A 2,280-nucleotide genomic window follows, 5' to 3' on the forward strand; every position below is an offset into this window, starting at 1 on the left:
TGGACGATTGTAATGTAGGTGTGGTCAATATGGGCTGGATCCATCATAGATATTAGAGTAAATGAAAGGGATAGGAAACCACCGTTCCCGGCAGGAAATGCTAGTTGCTAATACCGTATTATTCTATAATTTTTTCTAATTATCAGTTCTTCAATTAATATCATTGCATTAATATTAATAATAATTATTATTAGAGTATTATATGCTATGATTATAGAGACGATTCAGACGTAGAAGTAGTAGATGTAGCAAGTAATGTTGTTCTGAAACCTCTACTTTTCTGAAGATTCTTCTTTTTGGTGTTTTTGTAGAGCTCTAAAAAAATTTTGGTGTGGCCGAAGCATCTAACTTTCAAGAACTCCTCTATGACTAGGCTATGTATTTTTGCCGAGTCTCCGATGTCTAATCCTTGTGATACAGATGACCAGGACTCCTCGATATTTCTTGATTTTAGCAGATCGGTAGTCGTCTCTAACAAAGGTACACACTTAGAAGATGGTAATATGAGTTGGCGTATTTCTTTTTCCACTGTTTGTAGATGCTCATAAAAATCATTGGAACACTTTACGAGTCCACCCCTATTTATTGACTCTAGCCACTTCTTTGGATGCTGAATGTCTTCTTCCAAGGTGGTATCATCCTCTATGACATCATCAACTTCCTCTAAGAACATCTCCATCTTTTCTGCGAGTAACATTCCTACTTTTCCTTTAACTTTTCTAATGAGATATCCAGCAATGTACCAGAGTGCGCATTTTTCGTCTTCAGTGATAGCTGTAACTTGTTGCTCTTCAGTGGCATTGTCGGCAATGCTGTACTTGTTCTTCCAGAATTTGACGAAAAAGAAATAGGTAAGGTAAAGTGACAGAACGGATGACTTTTTTACACTTGCTAAACTGTATAAGCTTTGCCATATGAGTGTGTACTCAGATGATGATATAAAAGAAGTGAATCTCTGCCAAATCTGCTCTCTTATACTATGATTTCTTGGGGGCAATGATGTCCAGAGGTTGTAAAATTGTCTAAATATATCATTGCACTGCAGTGCTATTCCTTCATTATCTGATAGCCATTCATGTAGAGCTCTTGCAGATTGCATAGCTGTTGTTGCTTCTTTAGTTGGTACTTGAAATATATTTGAGGCTAATGCATCTGCAACAATACCTATTATAATGGATTAAATTTTTAAAGATCAATTGATTTAAAATTTTATATTTTACTTGTGAGATTTATCATGTCATTTTGAGAATCGTCAGGTGATAGAAGTGGAGTGTTGGCTATGGGTTTACTACACCTTCTTCTTTTTTGTAAAGGACCATCATCAATAATTACGGTGTCTTGATTTGAGCCTCTTGTATTTCCTTTGCTCGTATCAATCTTTATTGAGTTAACAACTCTTAATGCTTGGTTATTAACCAAAAACTGTTTAGTGGTAGGGTTCTCATTCACTCCTCCCCTTTGACGTTGCCTGCCAAAAAACTTTTCCAAAGGATCTTGGGATATATTCTCGCTCAGAAAACTCTTTACTCCTGGTATTGTAAATATATACCTTATCAGTTCAATGAAGGAAAGTGCTATAAAATTATTAGAAAATTAATTGTGCAATATTAAAAGACCAACTTACAAGTAATTCTAATTCCAAGCAGTGTTTCTGAACTGAGAATTAATTTGTTTCTTTCTTCTGCTTTCAATTCCTTTTGACTTTTAGCTTCTTGTTCCCATTCATCCAGCCAAGGAAGGAATACAGTTTCAAGCCACTACATGCAGTTAATAATTTTTATTGATCATTATTAATATGATAATACCTCAAGTCTGATATCCTTATCCCATCTGTAAGGTGTCTTATTATACTTCCTCTTTAGATAACACTCTGTGTAATTCTTCACATTCAAAATATCAAAAAATTTATTGAATCTCTCAATAAATACTGCTGTCTCTTCAGCATCATCATTCAAAAAATGTCGAATCGCCTTAGCCACTGTAGAGCTAAGTGTCTATATATAAAAAGTAGAAACAATAATTACTGTTTTTAATATTAGCATTTTTATTTTACCTCTGCTGCTAAATCTACTCTCATTTTGGAGTAATTATTGAGATATACATGTTCATGCGTTAATTTGGGGAGAGTAGTCAATCCTGTATTCTCAATTTTTATTTGATAGAGCTGTCCGACATACTTCCATGATATTGACTTCCCTTTAAACTAAAAATGATTTATGTACATGTACATGTAATTATGTATGTACTTGTATCCATTATATAATTACCTTCATATTTCTT

At 33.9% G+C, this 2,280-nt stretch overlaps 1 protein-coding gene across 1 annotated transcript; it reads right to left on the reverse strand.

The window, feature by feature from the left end:
* Positions 1 to 1,209: 1,209 nt before the first annotated feature.
* LOC109591536 (uncharacterized) lies at positions 1,210 to 2,077 on the reverse strand. Its single transcript, XM_020007253.1, has 4 exons — positions 2,054 to 2,077; positions 1,806 to 1,994; positions 1,625 to 1,757; positions 1,210 to 1,574 (listed from the first exon to the last, which is right to left on the reverse strand). The coding sequence occupies exons 1-4, from the start codon at positions 2,075 to 2,077 to the stop codon at positions 1,210 to 1,212; spliced, it is 711 nt and encodes a 236-aa protein (XP_019862812.1).
* Positions 2,078 to 2,280: the final 203 nt, after the last annotated feature.

The sequence above is a fragment of the Amphimedon queenslandica genome, unplaced genomic scaffold, assembly GCF_000090795.2.
Source record: "Amphimedon queenslandica unplaced genomic scaffold, v1.1 AMPQUscaffold_7928_Cont20125, whole genome shotgun sequence".
NCBI lineage: Eukaryota > Metazoa > Porifera > Demospongiae > Haplosclerida > Niphatidae > Amphimedon > Amphimedon queenslandica.